The 22753-nt window shown below is 38.6% G+C and overlaps 1 protein-coding gene across 5 annotated transcripts in view; it reads left to right on the forward strand.

Annotated features, from left to right (window-relative positions):
• Positions 1 to 22753, forward strand: part of slc20a2 (solute carrier family 20 member 2) — a 57899-nt gene that overhangs the window by 18454 nt on the left and 16692 nt on the right. For 3 of the 5 annotated variants that reach the window (XM_044111927.1, XM_044111926.1, XM_044111930.1), the window contains exons 2-9: positions 11291 to 11853; positions 13697 to 13837; positions 13942 to 14027; positions 14615 to 14711; positions 14845 to 14964; positions 17141 to 17374; positions 18471 to 19101; positions 19733 to 19918. In XM_044111927.1, coding sequence (XP_043967862.1) covers positions 11565 to 11853; positions 13697 to 13837; positions 13942 to 14027; positions 14615 to 14711; positions 14845 to 14964; positions 17141 to 17374; positions 18471 to 19101; positions 19733 to 19918 — 1784 coding nt within the window. In that variant the 5' untranslated portion in view covers positions 11291 to 11564. Of the gene's footprint in view, positions 1 to 3888; positions 4162 to 11290; positions 11854 to 13696; positions 13838 to 13941; positions 14028 to 14614; positions 14712 to 14844; positions 14965 to 17140; positions 17375 to 18470; positions 19102 to 19732; positions 19919 to 22753 lie in introns of those variants that run through there. The other 2 variants (XM_044111929.1, XM_044111928.1) reach the window with 2 other exon arrangements.

Raw genomic sequence — 22753 nt, forward strand, 5'->3', positions numbered from 1 at the left:
CACAGAAGCAGGCAGCTAATCTATCAAATACGGGGAAAAAATGGGGCAAAAGTAGCAGACAAGCAACATATTTAACTCTTTGTTAATGCATCGGTTGTGCTACTGTGTAATAGTAGTACAACCACTATGAAACATAAGTTTCGCAATGAAACTTATGTTTATCCTCACCTAACGTAAAGTACTTTAATACTGCAGACTACTTAAGTCTCTGAAAATTTGAGAAACATTTCAAATTTGGCTCATTAAGGGCTAATCAACTCTATCTGACTTGTTTGTTTTGAGATAGCGGAGACGGTCAGTGACTGAAGCAGAGATCGGCTGACGTAGTCGCACAAACCCACAACTGCTGCAGACAGCATGGAGGAAACCTTCTACACACACAGCAGATTGGAGGAAAGCTGTTGTAATTTTACGATTTGTTTTAGAAAAGATAAAGTAGACCTTAATGTTCACAGTTTTAGTCCAAGTCATGGATTACATTGAAGAGTGATTTCAACTCCACATAATTCAAAAAGCATTTCCCATCTCTTCCTTTCAGCTTTAAGTCCTTTATATTGAAATGTCAGAAAACGTCCTGGAATTTGTAAAATTTTTCTCCACCTAATGAAGTATTGAGAAATATATCACTGCTTCAATCTTTGTCCATCACTCTGGGGTTTAACATTGGTGGAGCAACTTTACCTCATCTTATTTTCTGTTACTGCTGCTTCTTTTTAGATCTATTTCAGCTTGTTCACATCCCACCTAAAAAGTTAGAGAAAGTCCCTCCCAGAAGCTATCTCTACAATCAGTCAATAAGCCTTCTGCAGAAGTTGGTTGATAAGATTAAGTCTCACTGTAGAGTCATATTTCCTTTTATCACACCTACATCACTTCTGCAGTGAAAGCCTTAGAAAAAATACATTAGGCTGTAAAGAAATGACTTATTCCCACATCAATTTGATCTGCAAAACTCAACACTCCAAGACGGAGCTCATTTTGTGTGGAACAAATCAAATGATCATCTTGTTTTTAAGCTTTTATCCGCAAATGTTTCATATTGCCCCGATTGTAAGATAAGAAACAAATGATAACCTTAATTCAAGGGTGCATTGATTATTTACAAAGTGAAACCCTGTAAATAAGAATTTTTGCGTCTTTATAAAGGCTGAAAGCGAGATCACTTACAATGCAGTTTTATTTTGTAGAAAAATTGCTGTCCCTGTAGCATTATATCTTCAAATAGGAGAAAGAGATATGTTTGAACAATAAATATTTCAGAAAATTGATTTTTTTTTGTTTGTTTGTTTACTTTTATGTCAGTGTTTCCCAACCCTGATCCTCGAGGCTCACTGCCCTGCATGTTTTAGGTATGTCCTTGCTTCAGTCCAGCTGATTTCAATTGATGACTGATTAACAGGCGTTTGTTGAACTGTAATCAGTTGAATCAGGCGGTATAAATGTTCGGTATAAATGCGTCTTTATTTACTGTTTTGAAGAAATGAGAGGCTTTATGGAAATGTGAGCATAGGGCAAAGCTTTGAAGATGGTGTTGAGAAGCAACATGCTCAGTTGTTGTCATTCTTAAGAGACCCCCCACCTTCCTGATCCGAGCCTTCTGATCTTAGCATTGTACAGTGTGTGTTTGTTATGGTGTGTTTGGGATCCGAGAGACAGCGGCTCCCTGCTGTGAACCAAAGAGTTGGTGGGGGCAGGTGCAGCTGACGCAGATTGGCTTTTTTGTAGGCAGGACCAGATCAGGGGGGGGAGGCAGAAAGGGACATAATAAGTGAGAGACTTTGGAGGACAAAATCCGCAGGACCTCAACAAGTGCAAGAGCTCTGGAATAATTAACTGGTGCTTTTAGAGTTCACAGATAAGATGCGAGGATGAAGGTACCTACGCGTAAATTATACTGCTATGGGTTTTATCTTATGTGTGGAGTTTTTAAGCAAATATTCATATTAGTATAAAGATTTAGATGTGTAGAGGGCTTTTTACTGTTCATTACTTTGTAAATTAGTGTAGTAGAGCCTGACCTCTGCAGAGGACCTCAGCTTATTTACCAATTCCTCACCTTTATCAGTGTTGTCACTATTTTATGGAAATTTGTAAGAATTAATCAAACTGCTGTTTCAATCCAATGATGTTCCTGACAACCTGGAGACTTTGATTTATCAGATTTTCTCCAGCGTCAGTAATAGTTTTCATAATTTCACTGACTCACAAAATGTTTTCTCTTCAAAAAGCTGTGTTAATAAAGTGAAAATCACCAACACACAAAGCAATAAAAAACATGCTACCCAAAGACTCGAGATTTAATGCCGAGCATAGTAAAGAAAGAAATTGACACAAAATTTCTACATTTTTGGGTTAGTGTAGGTTATGTACCTGCCTAATTTATGTCTGCTTACTGCAAATCAGTACGGTAAGTTAGCAAATTTAAAAATTGTCCTTTTTATTAAATGCTGTTACACACAATATACAGTTTGCTGCCTGAACAAACAGCAGACCCCGCCATCACACAGTTGTTTATACTAGTGGTGTAAATACTGTAAGATGTTTTTCTTATTTGAACTTGAGAGACTTACAGTCTTCTTAAAACTTTTATTGTGATGATTTATAGGAAGTTTGATGTGAGTTCATTTGATGTTTCGACGCTTGTGCAGCCTAAATACTTGTTGAACCACAGTCTCATTTTATTATATTGGCCATCCTGCTGACTATAAACAGACATTTAAATAAAAAAGGGATAGTTCATGAAATTTGACATGTCAATGGCAAGTTTGATAAACAAACCTGACCATTCTGAATAATGTAAGCATCTGTCTAAAGGTTCTTAGTGATCCGTGCTACCGGCTACTGGAAACAAAATACTGCGAGTGTTGTGTCCTTCTGGATTCAGTGAAGAACAAAGTATCTTCCAACAGCCTTCCTTGCGGTTTTAAAGTCCCAATACAGCAGTATTTAAAACATGTTGTCTTTCAGTGGTTGAAATGTCCCAGCTGTATTTTAATTTTTTTTCTGATTGTGTCTGCGGCAAAACAATATGGGTCACTGTGTCTCAAGCACTTTGAACTGTCTCCGGCTGAAAGGTGCTATATAACTAAAGTCGCCTTGCTTTGCCTTGGGAAAGTCAGTAGACGGTTTTTAATAACCCTGTAACTAACTATTTGTTTAATTCTGATTCTGTTTCACTATCATAAAAAATTATAATCATTTCATCCCCATTGTGTCTGAATTATCTTTCTGTCAGTTTAGCATTCTTTGCTATGTCTTGGAGGACTATGGCACTTGAGCAGTGAAGTCTGGTCCTGCTTTGTGTCTCGTCGCCTACAGCGAGTCTGGTCTTCTCGCTTCATTGTGTCAGCGAGTGAGTGCTCCTATTCCTGCCCACCCGAACTCAGCGACATAAAGACACACTGTTCAGCGGGTCGATAAAAGGGACAATTGTGGCAACAAGAGAAAGGCAGAGACAGTAAATGGAGGACTGTAACCAAATACTGTTGAGATGGAGTCGTGGTTCTGGTGTGACGACCTTTTGTGGCAAGAAGAAGAAAACTATTCTGTCTGAGTTCAGTAAAAAGCACCTGAGATGAAGATTAAGCCCATTCTCTTCACTTGCTGTTAAACTGTTGCTCTTCAATGGCCCTCTCCAGCTCTTGTGTGCCAAAGAGGCTTTTAGATTAATCTGCTTCCTCTGCTTTGTTGTGGGCAAGCTAAATGGAGGTGCTCCTTAATCAAACTGTATGCTTCTCTCTCCCAGAGGTGCTCCTTCTCCTCTTAATCTATCAATGATCATTTCCATACTCCGACCAGCAGAACACCTCGGCTTCTCAGATGTTTATTCCCTATAGCCCGGTGTGCAGATACGCTCCTTTAAGAGGCAGTCTCTGCTCAGCTGGCTCCTCTGCACATTCCCCTCCAACCCCCAAGCTTGTTAGCTGGTGCTCTCCTCCTCCTCCTCTGTCCGGCAACACCACCTCAACCTGCTGATTTCCTCATGCTCCTTCTCTCTGCTCCTCTTCTCTTGTCATCAGCTGCTCTCTTTCCCATTCATGTCTTGAATTCAGACTCAACCTGTCCTTTTCGTTCCATCTCTCTGTTTCTGTGTCATTTTGTCTTGAAGCGTTCATTCATCTCTGCCGCTTCTCCATCTTCTTTAGGTAAGGAAACACGAAGGTGAGTGGACTATATTTACTGTCTCTGACGCTGTGTTAATGCTTGCCGGTTTGTCCTCATTGTCCTTAATTATGAGTCTTTCTTTTTAACTTGGTACGCCATCTGTTAGCTGCAGCCACCCTGTGTCCTTGGAGGCATAGACTACAGATTTTTAATGCTTCAGGTGCAACAATGCTGTTGTGAGTCATCATGTGACTCTGTGTGTGTGTGTGTGTGTTCTTTGTAGTTGTGCTGAAAGATGAGTCTGCTTGCTAAGAGGAAGGGGTTGAATCAGCGTGTGGAAAGCATAGCTGCGTGTCAATGCAGACTTCAGCTCGTGACACTGTTTTGCACCAGCTGTGGTGCAGTGGCATCCCAGGCAGATTAATGAGCATCACACAGCAGTGACTTCAAATGGTTCGGACAATAATCGCACTAAGTAGTTTGCACACAAGTTTTGTTTTTTTTTCCTTCTTTTTTTTTTCTTAAATGGCTGCCACACCAGACGCTGCAGGTCAGTTTAGTCTAGACTGTTAACTTAAAGCTAAAGTTATCTCTGTATGATGACAATATTGGAATAAAAGCATAAGTAAAAATGTTTTAGAGTGTTGAACTCATGTGACAGAAACTGATTACAGCTGGAATGCAAATTGAGTAACATGTTGAGTAACAATTCTTGTTTTATGGTGTACATGTGGTAATTCAGTTGACAAGACAAAATATCTTTCAGGTGACTCTCCAGGTAATTGTGAACCCTAATTGAATAGTTGGAGCCAGACTTCAAAACTTGAGCTGGGTGAGAGTCACATTGCGGTATTAAAAGCAATACAACAAAAGAAGAAAAATAAAACAGCATAGTGCTGCAGAGTTTTAAACTTCTCTCTCTTTTTTGCAGTTTTCTGCCCCTGTCTTGTTGCATTGCTCCCAATTTCAGATCTACAGTTTCTACAGTTCTTGTAATTTTTTTTCTTGTTGATATTCTGAATTTTCTTTCAAAATTGTATGTAAGACATGATGCAAAACAAAAATATTTTACAGTCTTGTTACAAAATTAGCTGTATTTGTTTGCAACCTCTGGAAACAGTGGTCCTTTATACATATTGAGATTTTTAGAAGATAAAATGGAACAGTTGAGGTTCTAGAATTTGAAATGTTGGCTAATATCTTGTTGAACTAACCATAGATGTATCTCAGTGTGCCACAAATTAAACTGTCTTCTTTTACTTACTTACATCTCTTGAGACTTTTTTTGCTTAGTTACAACTTCAGCAAGGAAGAGTGTCATTAGCAGAAATCTGCAGTGAGTAGTGTGTTTGGAGTTGAGCCAACTCAAACTAAAACTAGAGCAATTTTGTTCCTCAGACGATTTCTCGTCGCCTACTAAATGTTGAGATACTAGATGTTCTTGTAGCATTTCAAGATACTCATAAGTTAAAAAATTAAATAAAAATAATGGTAAGCATGAAGTCCACATATTGGATTTTTATTGCTTTGTGTTAGTTTGGTCTTGTATTAATTTGCTCCCCAGCTTTTTTCAGTGCTGTCGTGAGATAAGTTGTCTTGTACCAAATCTGAAACATTTGGGAAATGTTGGTCTATGTGAGCAAACAAAATTTCTATCAACATAGAAACGTTCAGTCTATTCCAGCTGGAAGTTGCAAAACAAATGGGATTGCCATTTGTTGCAGTTCTTATTGCAGTAGCATTAAGCCAATTACTATGTGTTCCTGTCCATTCTTTGCAGTTAAGCATAGAGGAAACATACTAACAAATACCATTATACAAAATCCCATCTCTCTTGGTGAGTTTCAACAACTGAGTGAGTAAAAATATATATAATACAAAGTGTGGTCATTAAGGGCTGGTAAGAAAATATCTTATCAACATGTTATGTTATATATAGTTTCAGTCTTGCATGCATTCCATTGATCTTACTTAACAAATAGGGCATTAAGTTCAGTTTATTATTCAAATTAGTTTCAAAACTAAGGAAACTTAGCAGATTACATCAAGTTGCTGACTTTTGCCATTCACTTTTAGACAAGCAAGTAGCGACAGACACCGAGACTCAGTGTAAAAGAACTGAAAGAAAAAATGCAACAGCAAAAAGATCAGTAGATTTTTGTTGCTGACAAAGACAATGTCTTGAATTACAAACAACTTTTCTTCACTGTTGTCTGAATATCCTGACACATTTGCCCTGTGAGGCTTGTCTGTGACTCCCACTGGCTCTGAGGCATGTCTGAATCCAGCGATGCTCCTAAACACCCATCTTTGACCTCTGCTTCATTCTCAATTTTCACCGACAGACATACAGCTCCCAGTTTAGTCCTGTTTGCCCGTGTTGTGTCTGTGCCTGCGTCACAGCTCTCATTATGTGAACTACTTGCCACCTGACGCTCACAGAAAGAAACTGGGTCTGCCAGAAATAAGTTGAAGAGCAGGGCACTTCATACAATGTGTCAGTCAGGGTTTTTTTTTATTAGAAGAGCTTTCTCTGGAACCTTTAAAATCTAAATATTCCTATATCTCTGATGTGCTAATTGTGGCAAAACAATTTGAGGTGGGTGTTATTAGAGGACATATTGACATTGCAGCAAAGTAAACCCTAAGGGAGGACCATAATGAGTTACTGCCAAGTTTCTAAAAACTGTGCTGTCTAGCATTGCCACAAAATTACAGTTAAATTTACCAATAATATATCTGTTTATGTAAAAGTATCTAGATGAATAGTGTTCCTTTGTCAACAGTCCAAGGACACTGAATTTGATTGCACCTGATTCCCTAATCCCTAAATTATATTTGGATTATTTGATCCAGTTAAGTAATACCTGTTGGAAGGATGTTTTGTGTAAATTTGGTCAGAAATTTTTAGGTAATTGGCAAAATTGCTAATTAAAAGAAATGTTTAATTAAATGCTTGGGCTGATAACTTGGTTCCACATTCAGCTAGATATTGCTAAAATGGGTAGCACTGCTAATATTAGCACATTATGCCTGTGAAAGAAGCTAGTGTTCAATGTGACCTCCAGGATGCTCATAGCACACGCTTCCAATTCCAATTTGTATTCAGAATATTACCTTCCTATTCAGGTTAATTTGTCTCCACTAGAAAGGAAAAAAGAAAAAAACAGACTCATTTATGGCACTCTTTCTCGAACTGCAGAAAATTGTTGCCATTACTGATAATGAATCTACATTTTTTGATTTTCTTTTCTGCAGATTGTATCACAAATCTGATTTTTAAAAATAACCCCATTCTGGCTTATTCTGTAATTGTTTTACCAAATTGTTTCACATCGACGGTGATGAGGCCTGAAGGAGCGTCTTGCCAGATTGTCCTGTTTTGTTTAGCTCATTTCATTAGCTCAGCTGTAGATGTTGGCTTGCGGTCTCCTCTGACCAACAGAGATTTTAAGATATCAAATTATTGTATTACTAAATGTCTGATCTCATTAGTGCTATTGCAGAATCTGAATAGCAATTATGTACCTCAAGCTGTGCTGCACAGTCAGACTATTTTGTTGAGGGATAGTTCACTTTAACACTCAGATTCAGAAAACTTTATCAGACCCAGACGGCTATTCAACTGGAGTTAGTCCTGTTCATTAAGATGACTAAAAGTATGTTATGGTTAAAAAGAGAATCGGACTATGATCCAAGAATTATTTTCATTTTGGCATAGTTACACTTTAATTTTTGATAGCATTTTCTTCATGTCTATTATTTCTGAAAAGTATTTGCAGATTTTTGCTATTTGGAGGCGGTTGTAGTCCCTATTTTAGCAAAATAAATATTGACTGAAACATTTAAAAAAACTCATTTGGATTGTGGCGATCATGGGGAGTTAAAACTTTCACTGACAAGTAATTTTATGTTTATAACTGGGAGTGCTAGAGTACACACTGGTCTTCATGGTGTCCAGAATGTGTCGGGTACAGCTGTCATGTTGAGTTGTTATACTGTTAAAATAAAAAGGGTTATAAATGGGCCACTTCCTCTTTCTCATTTCTTCTAGCGTATATTTGACACACAGTTAGCAGGAGCTCTGTCTGCTCCCTCTGTTTGAATCTGGAGTGTGTGGAAGTCCTCTGTGGAGAGTCATGCTCGCCTCTGACCTTTGTAGTCTGGTTCTCCTGAGGCATCTCCGCTCACTGGATTAAACATTTACACACCATATCATCAGTCCTTCAAAGTTTTTAAAATTGACTCCAAAACAAATTGTTTATCAACCAATGAACAGAAGTTTTAAAGAAGTCCATACTTATTTAAAAACTGAACAATTTCAATAGTTTAAGAATTAAGTAAATTAACAGCTTTAGATATTATGAAACCCTAGCTGGGACAATTTAGCTGAATCTGAAACCTACAGACTGGACCTTAAGTAACATAAGTTTGTTCCTCTCCAGTCTTCTTCCAGGTTTTGAGAACTTGATTTCTTAAATGAAATGGAAAATTCGAAAAGGAAACTGTCCATTTTTTTTCTTAACCCAGACTCTGGGTACATCTGTCTCTTGAAGCTCTGATTCCAGTTGCAGTCCAGAATTGTATAAAAATGCATCAAGCTCTTGAATAGACTATTAAGATGCCTGTCAGTCCTGTGGTTTCAATACCCTGTTTTTTTTTTTGTTTGTTTTTTTTTATTACTACATTTTGTTCTTTGGCTTACCATCCTTTTTGAGGATGGTAAGCCACAACAACTACTTTTTTCAGTAGTTGTTCTTATGATTGTGTAGAATAATATATTAAATGTTTGCATTAAAAATCTAATGTAATGTTAAGATCTTCTTAAAAACTGAATTTGGTGGTGTTATTGTTCACCTTTAAGCTATAATCCATCAAAATGAGCAGACGTAAACAGTCAAAATATATCCCTTTATAATAAAGCTATATAAGAAGGAGTTGAACTTTTTGAATTACTGAAATTAACTTTTGACATTGATACTGTGATGTTGCTGGATTCTAAATAGTTTGTGAAGCTCTAACGCAGCTTAGAAACTTTTCTTGAAAAATTCTGTGCAGAGATTTTACTTGAGGCTTATGTCAGTTTTAAGAACAACAATAGATTATCTTCATACTTCTTGTTACCTCTTTTATATCTAACATGACTTGATTTTTAAAATAAATGTGCAGACACTTGCCTCTCGCCTGTATCATGATTCTAATTTTGTGCGGTGCACCACCGCAGATGTGATCTTGAGACCCATTCTGTGTCTGTTGTGGTTCAACAAAGGATAAAGGAGAGCTGCGAATGACCTCAACTGTTCCAGATGGAGTTCTGTTGGGAGGAGGGAGCCATGACTGGCTGGGGATTATTTTGAAATGAGGGGCCTGCCCCCCATGCAACAAGGAGCATGCAGTTTCTTCATGCCGAGAGAATGTACTAATTCAACCTTCAAGCTGGTTACATTTGATGCCTCTCATTAACAACAGATTTAAACCTTAGAGGGACATGTGATGTCATTAACTCCTTTGCAATGACTCTATCTAGGTCGCAGAGAAGTGATGTGTGAAGGTGCGTTCTCAGGGACCAGAAGCTCTAGTTTTGGTGGCCATGTGTGTTTAAAGCATGTTGATTTTGTTATGATGTAAACAACCCGCATGGGAACATTTTTACAAGTTGTTTCCAGCAGATCTAAAGTGATCAGTTGGGAGATAAACTCATCTAGAACATTGCTGGAACCTGGTTAACTTGGTGCCAAAAGAAAAACCCTGAAAAACCTTTTATTTTCATATCATCTTCAATAAAATAGATGGATTACACATTTTCATCATCATATAAGCTGACTTGGACGAAATTTTAATAATTAGTCTTTCCAAACCTTATCTAAGCATAGTATATGTATAAATATACAACTCTGTTTACATTAGCTTTTTAAGTTAGACCTCAGCATATTCGGGAGGCGTTCTTTCCACCTGGAGAGTACAAGAATCCAAAGCAATTTGGTCATATTCCCTCTGCCACATATTTTGGTCCATAAAAAATCCATTTCCTTTGTAAGAAGAAAAACTTCCCTCTTGCTCCTGCTGCATTGCAGTCTTAAATTAATGAAGCAATTTTTTCTCACTTTTTATCTGCAGCAAAGCTTTCGATTCTGTTTGAACTTGTGCTCCGAAGCTGCTTTCTAAAACTGTTGTATAACTTTGTGATTCTGAGAGCTCTGCTGCAGCAGTGCTGATGGTGAAGGAGAGAACGATGGGAGGAGAGTCTGAGACACACAAACATCCTCGTCTGTCAGCGAGTGTGACAGTTGAAGTGCTAACGTTTCTGCTGCTTTTTCAAAGAGATCTGTTTGATCAAATTGCTTGTAGACATTTAGATTAATTATCTTTCATACTTGAATCTATTTGCTAAATTTACTGTCCTCTGTTTATAAGGTTTATTGTCCATATGATATAAGTCCATAATTCAGAAATATATCTTATTTTCTTTTCCAAATCTTATAGAGATCACCTATCATCCATCCATCACCCAACTATTACCCATCTATCTCTACGTCTGCTTGTCCATCTATGGTTAATCTATCCATCTGCCCATCCACCTCTTACCATTTGTCTTTTCTGTTGGGTTTCCATCATGCATCCACCTATTATCCATTTGTCCCTTATTTTATCTCCATTCGTCAGTTTGTCTATTGGACGGACACTCAAATGGATACACCGATCCATCCACCTTTTGGTTTGGTCATCGCCTGTTGATTTTCATCTGTCTGTTCGTCCACTCATCCATCTACTCATCCATTATCCAAAGTGTATAATTTTATTGTCAGATTACTTATGAACTGTGTGTCTGTTGTTGGGAGCATTGCTCTTCTCTGTCTGTGGACACTAAGGTCTTCTCATTGTCAATGCCGACAGCCATAACCCTGAACGGTCTGGACTAAAATATCATTGTGCTCTATAATTTCCTGTTACAGCAATCGAGATGTCCCCAGCTTCCCCTGCTGGAGAGCGCTCCCTGTTTTATTGAAGCCAATTTTCCCTGTTTGGCTTCTGTCTACTCTTGCTTCCTTCTCTCTCTCTCTGTGCCCCCACTCCTCTGTTTTAGTTTTACTGAGGAAGTCACATGGAGGTGTTGTCAGCTAGTAGCTGAGTAATCATGGCTTACGACGCTAATCTGTTTCTATGTCTCCTCTCTTGTCTCTGGCAGGTGAAAGAGCAAGCACACAGGCTACCTCACACTAAGCTATGGAATGTTTCCTGCTCCCGGCATCACTAGTCTCCAATATTTGGACTGAGCTCCAAACGCTTAGTTAGCAGCTGTGCTTCTCCCCTCGAACTTTTTTCAAACCAGGGGACGAAGAAAAGGAGTGGACTTACCAAGTCCTCTGCTGAAGACGAAAAGCACATTTTTCCTTTTAGAATAATTTACCTGCATTTTTTTTCTTCTGCTTGGATTTGTGCTCTGATAAAATCATATCAAGATGGATTTGGAATCGTATCTGTGGATGGTGATTCTTGGCTTCATCATCGCCTTCATTTTGGCCTTCTCCGTCGGGGCCAACGATGTGGCTAACTCATTCGGCACAGCAGTGGGGTCCGGCGTGGTCACTCTGAAGCAGGCCTGCATCCTGGCGTCCATCTTTGAGACCCTGGGCTCGATGCTGCTTGGGGCCAAAGTGGGAGAGACCATTCGAAAGGGCATCATAGACGTCAGCCTCTATAATGAGACGGTCCCCATTCTAATGGCGGGGGAGGTCAGCGCCATGGTCGGTAAGTACATCTTCTTAGTAGATTGTTTTCATTATTTTAGTTGATTTGAAATGTATTTAGATAGTATTGCGTAAAATCATACATGAAATTGTTGTAGGCTTTTAGGATATGTGGGTGTTTTGATGCAGGAGGGACTGATGTGTTCATAAAATACATCATGAGGAAAGAAGCAAATATTCAGGAAATGTTTGCAAACTTCTGAATTTGAATAAGAAAATAAATCTGCTAAACATTCTGCCTCTGATTATTCTAGCATTTAGCAAATAGTAAAATAAAATTATTTTGATGATCCTAAATGACCTCAAACAGAAAAGGTTTTACTGTAAGTGCAATTTTTGGACCAGAACAGTCTTAAAATATATTTTGCATAAGCTTCTTCAAATATTAACTTTGCAAAACCACATATATTTATCTCAAAATATTATATGAACCATTGTTCTCTGATTAAAATATGTAAGATGAAGCAAAATCCGTTTTTAGCACTTTGTCATAAGGAGATTCAAAGAAATCAACAATCAACATCAATAATATAAATCTGCTTTCAAATAACTTTAAAAAACATACATGCCTATTAAAATAGGATATTAAATTTAGCATGCTTTAGCATGATTTTAAAAATAAAGACTGTGACAGATTTCCACATTACTTCAAAAAATAAATACATGGAAAACAGACCAGGTAGACTGCCATAAAGTGTTTGGGAAACAATGAGCATTTTTAGAAAATGTTTTCTCCTGCACTGTTTAGACACATTTAGAAAAACATTAAACTTCTTAAATTGATGAGACAATACAAGGAAAAGTCCACCTTGTTTAACAGGTTTTGATGCTTGACTGGAGGTCTCAGAGGTGGCACTGTACAATGTTTACATCTTTAGCCTCTGTAATATTTGGCAGGGATGTTGAAGGTTCTATTTTATTCTATTTTGTATCATTAATAATAATTAAAATAATTTCAGGTGAATTTTATCTTGTTCATGTTAGCATCATTTCCGTATCTTTTGCACTAAATGCATCAAGAACTGTTTATTAGTTGTTTGTTTTTAGGTGTAGAACATAGTTTATATGTAAATGGCCAAAAAGTTCATATTCAGTTTAAAAATAGTTTATTCATCTCAAACAGAAATATTGTTGTAACTCATACCATCCAAGTATCTTCAAAGAGTTATTGTGAATGGTGATACTGTGGACATCTCTGGTAGCAGCCTATCAATGAATTTGAAGAGGACTCTGACTGAAGACACTTTTGATGTATGAAAGTCTCATGACTATTATGACCTGCTCACAACTCGATATCCACACAGCAGAAATAATATTCCACATCCTGCATGACACCAGAACGTGCTTTTATCATTCCTCTTTAAATCTCTGTCTGTATCATTGCAGAGAGAGATGTTGGAGTTAGGGTTATATGATTCTTCCCCGTTGTGATTCATGGAAGAGATGGCTTAACTTTCTCCTCCTCTTTCTCTTCTTTGGTCACTCTCTGCATTCATGAAGCAATGGTTTCAACTCCACTGAGATGTGGAGGTCATAGTTCAGGTATTATTTGAGCTTTAGATGCTAAGCATCTAATCAGATGTTCCTGGTTGTAAAGAAAATACATTGTTGCCACGGTTACGAAGTGAAGCAGTAAAAACGGTAAAGAACTAAGAGCAAAAATCCTTCCTGCTATACGGCATTCAAAACTAGAAAGACTATTTGTCTAAAAAAGCTATACCTCAACCAAAAAAGAGATGATAAAAAAAATTCTACAAAAAGAGAAGATAAGAATTTTAATAACAGCTCAACTCCTGCATGCTGCCACCGTGATCTTCATTTAGATGTTTCTGTTTGGGTCACAGGGTCAGCTGTCTGGCAACTCATCGCCTCCTTCCTCAAACTGCCCATCTCCGGGACTCACTGCATTGTTGGAGCAACCATTGGCTTCTCCATGGTGGCCATCGGCACAAAGGGCGTGCAGTGGATGCAGCTGGTCAAAATCGGTAAGGACATCAGGAGAAAAATCTGCATAAAATGGAGCAAAAACATTTGGATTGATATTTTCTTTGTGTCTTGTTAATTCCTAATAATTTTATTTCTCCTCCAGTGGCTTCTTGGTTCATCTCACCCTTGCTCTCTGGTCTCATGTCTGGACTCCTCTTCCTGGTCATCAGGCACTTCATTCTCAATAAGGTGGATTTCAAAAATAGTTTCAATCTCCTACCAATTAAGCCTAGACTGTCATAAAGTCTAGGTGATGGACAGCCGTCGTTGTCTTTTTGGATTGCTGGAAGTAATTTTGGCACAGTTACATAAAGATATGATTGTCTCCTCAGGTGATGTGAGTTTAAACATTACAAGTCAAACTCTGATTGACGTGTAGACATAACTTGCCCAGAGAACTTCAACACTGATAAAAACCCATTTTGATTTGGCAACACATGCAAATCTGATGTTATGTAACAGGTGATGGCAGACACACCAGGAGGATAAAAATGGTTGCAGATCATTTTAAGGTCACCACTGCAATGTTGTACAAGAATGAATCTCATGACAGTTTATGAAGTGAACTAGTGTCACTGCTTAAATTTTTATCCAAATTGTTTTGCTACCACTTTGTCACATTTGTCTTTTTCTTTGTTGTTGAATTGAAATCCCAAGTCCAGGGCATTCACTCACTATTTTAGATGGAAGGATGCTAAAAGATTTAAAAACATAACTGAAGTAAAACTAAAATACCGGAATAATAATTTAAAACTTAATCTCTGCTTTGTTTGAAGGATGATTCTGTCCCAAATGGCCTGCGTGCGCTGCCTGTCTTCTATGCCTCCACCATCGGGATTAACACTTTTTCTATCATGTACACTGGAGCCCCATGTAAGTACTGGACAATAGTTATTCTTAACTGATATAATGTTTTATGTATCATGACAAAGAACAGAAAAATATGTGGTGACTGCACTTGTAAAACAAGGAAATATTTTCTCCGTGTTGTTTTTTTGATGTGCAGTGCTTGGATTAGAGATGCTACCAGTTTGGGCCATCTTCCTCATCACATTAGCCGGGTCGCTGGTCTGTGCAGCTTTGGTCTGGATAATTGTCTGTCCTTGGATGAGAAGAAAAATAGCAAGTGAGTATCTGCATGTTTTTGTGTGTGTGGTTCCAACCATTTTACAGCATTGTATCAACATCCTGAGGTCTCCGTTTATTCTAGTAAAGTTCTGATGCTAAATAACAGAGTTGAGCCGCTGTGGGTTTTGTTGTTTGTTGGTTAGAGTCATTAAAACCACCAAAGTACTCTGTGCTCTTATTATGTTGTGTTTTATTTCCCCTCAGGAGCAGGTATTCTTTGTATGTAGCTACTATGCCAGATGAAAATGCTTAGGATCAATGCCTGCAGTGTAGAAAGCTTTTAAGATCAAAGCCAGCAATTGTTTTTCCTAATGGGAGACGCAGCCCGCAGCATGGAAGACGATTATAAAACTCAGGACACAGAAAACCAAAACGGTGGAAAGACTGTCTGGAATAGAGGAGGGAAGCTTGTCTGTTTAGATTGGCTTGGTGTTGAATAAATAAGAACTACTTGGTTAAGTTAACATGCCAAGTCTTTTTCATAGAAACACTAACTTCCTTTGTTAAAAGAATGGAACTTAAAGACTCAAATTTACTCATAAAACATTATTGCTCAAATTAAATTTAGTTCTCTCCGTCCTTTAACTCTGCACAGTTTAAAGTCTGAGTTGGCCTGCTGGCTAGAATATCATGAACTCTAAATGCCTTTCAGGATTATGCACCGTGGTGTGGTCTTAAGCTGGTTATTGCTATGAAATTAAATGATTTAAAAAGTGTTTGTGTACTTACAGTTCAGGAGTACCAGCCCTGGGATTAGTTTGGATCAGCTGATGGATGTGTGTGTTTATGAAAATGTTCCAGCAGAATTTTTCTAAGTCATGAAGGGTGCCAAGACACAAGCATAGTTGTACTGTTGTTACAGTTCATTTTTAGATTTCTTTGTAACAAGTTATAAATATTCATCTGTTTTCTCTCATAACAATTGCAAAATATTTTGCTGTAATCCTTCAAAAAGCAGAACCAAAACAAAACAAAGCTCTCTGCTTTCTGGGAACTTATTAAATGATGGTGAGATTTGAGAAAAAACTCTTAGTTACCCTATTCCTCCCCTACACCATTGTTAACAGAATGTACATTTCTCTAACACAGAGAAACATTGCCTAAAGTCCAAATCCAGATACCTGCAGGATTCCAGTATTACATTTGACCCTGTAAAATATTCAGAAATGTTTTGGTTGAAACTTCTTTTATGCCCACATTTTCTCAACTACACATGAAATCTATGCATCAGAATGTAGGAATTTTTGTGTCTGTTTTCATTTAAAATTGTACTACCCATTGATTTCTGTACAATCCCTACAGATCTAAGAAAATGCACATACAACGTACCATAAACTTCCATTGTAACACTCCTCCCAAACCTCTCTCAAAACAGCAGGTCAACAGTGCATTGAACCTGTTATATCTCCTTCAAAAATCATTGACAAAAGGCATTTTGGCCACTTGTGTCAAGAATTTCTTTGAGTTTTAGTATAGATTCTTGTGTTGTTTTGTTTGCCTCGAAAGAAAAGCGTGAACTATGGCTTTACCCTCTGATGTTTACCTGGGAAAAGTGGAAATCACCGTAGTAACTAGCAACTCAGCAATTTATTGGCGTCTAGATGTCAGATTTAATTTGGATTATCCTATTGAGTTACAATAAATTCTATTTCTATTCTATTTAATTCTGTTGTGGCTGCTCCTTAGGTTTCTAATTAAAATGAAAGTAAAATTAAGTTAGATTTAGATAATTCAACATTTCCATAATTCAACAAAAAATGTTATCTTAAACTCTCAGAATAAAAACATTCTTTAAAATAAAAGTTGAGCTGTAAAGATTCGGTTATTACAGGAGGAGCATTTCAAAGTCCTAATGGACTTGGAACAACAAGGCTGATTCATGATCAGTTTGTGGCACAATTTCACAATCATTTGAAGGTTTTCTAGTTACTGCGTTGGTCTTGTCTCATAAATCTATCTGTTTAAATCTATAAGCTGCTAGTTATCTAGTTGTCTGCGCTCTTTAGTTTCTTAGTCATCTCATTTTTAATTACACACACTAAAACCTTTGTTTCGGACCTGATGTGGTAACTCAAACAGGGATGTGAACAATCACCTATTGCCCCTCATTTCTTTGTTGTTAACATTGCATTATTTGGAAATATTTTGTCTGCATGACTTCTAATTTTCCTCAGGTCGCCTAAAGAAAGAGCAGGCTCTGTCCAGGATATCTGATGAAAGTCTGGACAAAATCCCTGAAGAAGAAGAAGAGAGCCCCGTCTTCAAGGAGCTGCCTGGGGCAAAAGGCACAGACGAGGCCGTGGTGCCGCTCACAGGGGGCGGCAGTGACAAGAGCACCCGGGACTCCAGCGGAGAGCTCTCCAACATGGTCAATGGAGGCACTGTCCTGCCCAACGGCAGGGTGTACGGTAAGAATGTGTTCCTGTAGAAAGCACTTTCTGAGATGCATGGCCTTCTGTGTGTTTTATGGGGATATTATGTGGCAGACAAACACAAAGAAGCACATAAGAATAACTATGTTTATTCTTACTGCAGTGAGTAATTGTGTTGCATGAATATGTACTTAGTCTCTCTTACTTGAATACCCCTAACTAAAATAAAATACAGCCAGTTGCCATCAGAAGTTACTAACATTGTAAAAAGAGTCCAAATATGTATAATTTAACGTTAGTATAAATCCAGCTGTTCCGTAAAGCAGTGTTTCCCAACCCTGGTCCTCAAGGCACACTGCCCTGCATGTTTTAGGTATTTCCTTGCTTCAGTGCAGCTGATTTCAATTGATGACTGATTAACAGGCGTTTGTAGAACTGCTATCAGTTGAATCAGGCACATTAAAGCAGGGAAACCTCTAAAACATGTAGGACTGTGTGCCTTGAGGACCAGGGTTGGGAAACACTGCTGTAAAGGCCCCAGAGGTTTATTATGGAACATTTGTGAACAACCAGCTGCAGATTAGACAGGTTTGGTTCTAAAACAAAATCCATAGCTTCCTGCTGCAAACCTACCAAAACATGACTGTCCACAGGTCAGCAAGGAGAGCAATAAGCCAAGAAATAGTGAAGAAGTCCACAGTTCATGTTCCACCAACAATGCAGTTCAAAGTGCTTTACACCATAAAAACATGATATAATAGCCAATTATGAAACGGCAATAAACATTATGTTTTGTCAAACGTCATCATCAAAATCAACAAGCAAATATACATCAAATATGTAGACCAATGTGCCAGTTATTATAAATCAAGGGCGACTCTAAGGGTTTTTATTCTTGATTTAAATGAACTGTTTCAGTGATTTGAAGTGGAATAGAACTTAAATGTGCAGCCTGAGAGATGATGGGCATATTTAGATTAAGGCATATTTATGTAAGAGTGGTCGGTCCAGTTAATACCCTTGGCCTAAATCCATAAATGTATCACAAACCATTCAGATTTCAAACTGAATAGGGAAAACTAAAATAAAACTGACTGTTCTCCCTAATGCCCTCCTTGTTTCCACCTTTTAGGTCGAACCCACTCTATGACCAACGGCTGCCTCAAGTCGCCCATCGCTAACGGCAGCTTCACCTTCGATGGCCACATGCGTAGCGACGGCCAGGTTTACCACACGGTCCACAAGGACTCTGGCCTCTACAAAGACTTGCTCCACAAAATCCACCTGGGCCGCATGGATGATGGCGACCGGTCCGGCGCACAACAGCCTGACAACAATTACCGTCTGCTGCGCCGCAACAACAGCTACACCTGCTACACAGCTGCGATATGCGGCATGCCCGTCCAGCCTGTCAGGCGCGCCGAGTCCCGTGACGACAGCGAGAAGCTGGTGGGAGAGGGCGGCGGCAGGAGCAACAGCGTATCCTACTCCAAAAAGCGGATGCGTTACGACAGCTACTCGTCATACTGCAACGCCGTGGCCGAGGCTGAGATCGAAGCAGAGGAGGGAGGAGTGGAGCTGAAGCTGGCCACAGAGCTGGAGGGGGTGGAGAAAGAAGGAGCTCCAGCGCCTATGCCTCTTGATGACTTGGTGGAGGAAGAGCATGAGGAGAAGGACAAGTCTGAGGTGTTTCTGCTTTTCCACTTCCTGCAGATCCTCACCGCCTGCTTTGGCTCTTTCGCCCATGGAGGCAATGATGTCAGGTGAGCAGAGTTGGATAGTAACTAATTATATTTACTCAGTTACATTTACTTGAGAAATGTTTTGGGGAAAAAATTTAGCGTTTAGGAGTACTTTTACTTCCACAGAGGGAAAATTTATTCTATAAAGAATCACAATTTCTAGCCCTGGGAATTGTGAATCGTTTGAAAATGTTCAATAGCCAATTTTAAATCGAATGAAGAACAAACGTTTTCACCAAAATCTCACCAGATATGGACACACCTGCATGTTTTGTTAATGTTTCATACTGAAAGAAATTGATTTAGAAAAATAGTTCTTTTGCATGTTTTTATTTTGTAATTATTTATATAAATTTCCATTTTGATGTTTAAAATATCAACATTTCCACATAACTTTATAACTTGGTCTGTCTGATTATGTCATTTTTATATTTACATCAGTTCATCAGTACTTGAATAGCCATTTTATCTAATGCTTTTTTACTCTCGAATAGTTTCTTGATCAGCTACTTTTTACTTTTAAAAACTGGTAAAAATTATGTTGAAGTAGTGCTTCTCTTATTCGTGGACAATTTTTGGTGATCAGTTTAACTCAGGTTGGCTCTTTCAATCAGAGATATAAGCTGAAGGCATTATTTTCTCATATTTGCAGTAATGCCATCGGGCCCCTGGTGGCGCTATGGATGATTTATGAACAGGGCGGAGTCATGCAGGACGCTGCCACTCCAATCTGGCTGCTGTTTTATGGTGGTGTGGGCATCTGTGCCGGCCTGTGGGTGTGGGGACGGCGCGTCATCCAGACCTTGGGGAAGGACCTGACTCCCATCACCCCTTCAAGGTGAGAGAGTCTCCTTATTGGACACACGATGCAAAGGTGTCTGCTTGTACGTTGCTGGGTGGTTGATCATGTGATAAAGATTGAATTTCCTACTTGATTGGGTTGGCTTGCCCCAAAGAGGCTGACACAAACAGGTTCATCCAATTCTGCAGACTCTGTGGTGAGTAAACACAGCTTTAATAGGACCCAGCACTCAGGGTCATGAAGAATGTTTAGAGTAATTGATCACTTAGAGGGTAGTTAATAATCCACAACAGCCAGACAGAAAAACACAAACACTTGGAAACAGTCACTTCCATTGTGTGGTTGTAAACGCCTCATGAGCTACCTGTGACTCATTATGTTTAAACTGAGCATGCTCCAATTCACACAAACACTCCTGATACTGACTAAAGTTACTACGCCGGCTTCTCAAACAATATTTATAGAATCATCGACGCTTCAGTTGAATCTGAACCAATTTATCTACCGTACTTTGCAAAATTTTCAAACCACTTTTAACACCTTAGCATTCTAGATCTGTTAAAGTGTTTCTAAAGATTTTCAGTAAAGGAATATATCTATGCCATTCTAAAATAGTTAAATTGTATCGAATAAGTTTGCATTAAGAAGCTTAAAAGAATATGATGGAGGTCCTCAGTTTGCTTTCAATTTGATAACATTTTGAAATTGGTTTGAATGATCCAGAGAAAAGGTCAAATTGCTTCAATAAAGAACTTATGCAGATGTATAAATAAAGAGTCCAATATTCTCTTTGTCATGCAGGTTCTTATTAATTGTTGAAATCTTCCTAAAAATTAACGTTTCTAAGCAGTGCAGTATATGTTCTGTTTCTGGTTTGACCTCTTACATAATATGTGTGGATAATTGGGTCGTTTTTCAGACCACAGTAAATGAACCCCTACAGCTCGCTGTCCGACAACTCACGCAGCCGCAGCAGCAGTCAGAGCTCACATCGTTAATCGCTCCCTGCTCTTCATTCGTCTTTGCTTCCATCTCTCTGTCTCTTGCTGTCTCCTAAGTCTTCCCACGCATTATCTAAAGAATGTGTGCACGCAAACCTCAGCAATGTCTGTTTGTTAAGAAAAAAAAACAGCGCTTTGCCTGCGGGTTGCACAAACTGTGTTGAATCTACTGTACGTGCACTTGTATGCATGCATGCTTATTTAGGCCTAATTGCTCCAGCAAGAGCCTATGAGGTTGTGTGCGTGCACAAGTTGTTTTTGCCTGGCAGGAGCATCACAGAGGGTTACAGGAAGTTGTTTGGCATTCCGGATGAAGCGGAGTAGGATGAGGGAGTGAGGGAACAAACCACAGTGGGAACTTCTCCTCTCAAACCACAGGGAGGGACGACAGCCTGGCGACTCCTCTTGCACTTTTCCTTTTTTTTTCTTTTTTCCCTTTCTTTGTCGTTTCTTTTTCTACCCTTTAGTAAATATCTGTTGATTTCCTCATCCTTTGGTCTTTTATTCATCTTTCTCCTTTAAATCTGTCTCCCTTTTCCCCTCAGTCCTTCCCACGCTCATGCTATCCCATTATTTTCCTTCTTTCTTTATTTCTCCACCTTTTTATTTTCTCCTTTCTCTTTGTGTGTGTACCCTTTTTTTTCCCACTTAATCTCTCTCCTTCCATCCCACACTGACTGGGCTGCCAGTATCCTAAGACAAATTTGCACTGGTTCACAGTTCAAAAGCCTCGCTTTTCTCCTGAGTCCGTTTTCATGAATCAGCCTGACAAAGAAATTTGTTTTGGGGCGAAAACAGAACATTGTGTGTGTTTGTGTGGTCTACAGTACATGCCCTGGCATATATTTCAGCAGCCCAGTAATCGCGGCACAGTGAGGTATTTTCAAACCTGGAGTATGGATTTTCATCATTCCTCTCAAGCCTCGGCCTGATCAGATTGGTGCAGATGTTGCTTGTGCCGTTTGAGCTTTCAGCAGTTAGCGTGTTTGAAGCAACCAAATCTTCATACTACCAGATAAGTCAGTCAGTTCAACCTCAAGTTAGAGAATCATATTTGTCAATCTCAATAGTCAAGCTTACTTCACTCTTAAGTGAAGTAACTTTTCTCATTGCATAGAAATTTAATTTGAAATTGTGACATTGTGCATCACACCAGCAGGAGATAAAGGGAGGCTGTATTGCAGTACATTTGCTGCACATTCAATATAATATTTCTAACTCCTATAGTAGGAATGAGCAGTATGAGGGGAAAAAGCATACTTTTGTGGTTTTTATGCAAAAATGTAGAGCAGAAAAATGGAAACCTGTGTGAAAGCCTGACTTGTAAAACTTCTGACTGGGACTAATCTAATGATTTATTGTGACAACATGGCATTTATTTTGTTTACTTCAGTGTGTTATCAGTTTCTGACACCATATTGAGAAATGTCAAATCATAATTGACTAATTAACAATAAAATTTATCAGAAAATCCACATCAGCTAAGATTCAGGGGGATATTAGGTGTACATTATGTTGATAATAATGTCTTACTGAAAGAGACTGCAACAATATTCCCTTTTTTTATAATTGTATATCTTCACAGAAGGCTTAGGGATATATCTGAACTAAAGCCCCATTAGCGATTCAAATAGCCTCTGAAACATTAAAGTTTAACCTGATGTAGTTCCTGTTTATAGAGGGATTGAAGCTTTGCTCAAAGTACCTTTGGTGAAATCAATGGAGCCCTGCTGGGATACAGATTAGCCCTGCTGTTCATGACCAGTGACTGGAATTACATTTTAACGATTATATCTCTGTAGCTAAATGAAATCCACCCAGAAATTTCCTTCAGTGTTGCTATTATTTATTTAGCAAATATCAACCCTCT

The sequence above is a fragment of the Gambusia affinis genome, linkage group LG03, assembly GCF_019740435.1.
Source record: "Gambusia affinis linkage group LG03, SWU_Gaff_1.0, whole genome shotgun sequence".
Lineage (NCBI taxonomy): Eukaryota > Metazoa > Chordata > Actinopteri > Cyprinodontiformes > Poeciliidae > Gambusia > Gambusia affinis.